This window comes from Lepidothrix coronata, unplaced genomic scaffold (assembly GCF_001604755.1).
Source record: "Lepidothrix coronata isolate B3197 unplaced genomic scaffold, Lepidothrix_coronata-1.0 Scaffold721, whole genome shotgun sequence".
NCBI classification, from domain to species: domain Eukaryota; kingdom Metazoa; phylum Chordata; class Aves; order Passeriformes; family Pipridae; genus Lepidothrix; species Lepidothrix coronata.
Window position 1 is genome coordinate 2,885 of NW_016690901.1, and position 1,152 is coordinate 4,036.

The window sequence follows — 1,152 nt, forward strand, 5'->3', positions numbered from 1 at the left end:
CCTTTGGGGCTCCAGGAAGTGCAGGAGGCTGAACAGCTCCTCCACCGTGTTCTGCAGCGGCGTCCCCGTCAGCAGCACCTTGTGCTCCTGCAGGTAGGACAGGTGAGACACCTGAGAACACCTGGGAACACCTGGGGACAGGTAAAAACACCTGGGGACAGGTGAGACACCAAGGGAGCCCAACAGCTCCTCCACCATGTTCTGCAGCGGCGTCCCCGTCAGCAGCACCTTGTGCTCCTGCAGGTGGGACAGGTGAGACACCTGAGAACACCTGAGAACACCTGGGGACAGGTAAAAACACCTGGGGACAGGTGAGACACCTGAGAACACCTGGGGACAGGTAAAAACGCCTGGGGACAGGTGAGACACCGAGGAGAGCCCAACAGCTCCTCCACCGTGTTCTGCAGCGGCGTCCCCGTCAGCAGCACCTTGTGCTCCTGCAGGTGGGACAGGTGAGACACCTAAGAACACCTGGGAACACCTGGGGACAGGTAAAAACACCTGGGGACAGGTGAGACACCGAGGGGAGCCCAACAGCTCCTCCACCGTGTTCTGCAGCGGCGTCCCCGTCAGCAGCACCTTGTGCTCCTGCAGGTAACACAGGTGAGACACCTGAAAACACCTGGGGACAGGTAAAAACACCTGGGGACAGGTGAGACACCTGGGGAACACTGGAGGGCAGCAGGGACACCTGGGGGGCAACTGGGGACACTCAGGAGCAACTGGCACGCAGGTGAGCACACCTGGGGACAGATCAGACACCTGAGGACAGGTGAGCACACCTGAGAGCACCTGGGGACACTTAGGGACAGCTGGGGACACCTGGGGACAGGTGAGCACACCTGAGAGCAGCTGGGGACAGGTAAAAACACCTGGGGACAGGTGAGACGACTGGGGACACCTGGGGTCACCTGAAACACCTGAGCACAGGTGAGACACCTGGGGACAGATCAGACACCTGGGGACAGGTGAGCACACCTGAGACCACCTGGGGACAGGTAAAAACACCTGGGGACACTTAGGGACAGCTGGGGACACCTGGGGACAGGTAAAACACCTGGGGACAGGTGAGACGAGTGGGGACACCTGGGGACACCTGAAACACCTGGGGACAGGTGAGACACCTGGGGACAGGTAGGGGAAAGGAGGACA

The 1,152-nt window shown here is 60.6% G+C and overlaps 1 protein-coding gene across 1 annotated transcript in view; it reads right to left on the reverse strand.

The window, feature by feature from the left end:
* Positions 1-6: 6 nt before the first annotated feature.
* Positions 7-1,152, reverse strand: part of LOC108510364 (chromodomain-helicase-DNA-binding protein 8-like) — a gene marked incomplete at its 3' end in the record, with an annotated part of 4,798 nt that continues 3,652 nt past the window's right edge. The window contains exon 3 of the mRNA XM_017840042.1: positions 7-87. Coding sequence (XP_017695531.1) covers positions 7-87 — 81 coding nt within the window. The remainder of the gene's footprint in view (positions 88-1,152) is intronic.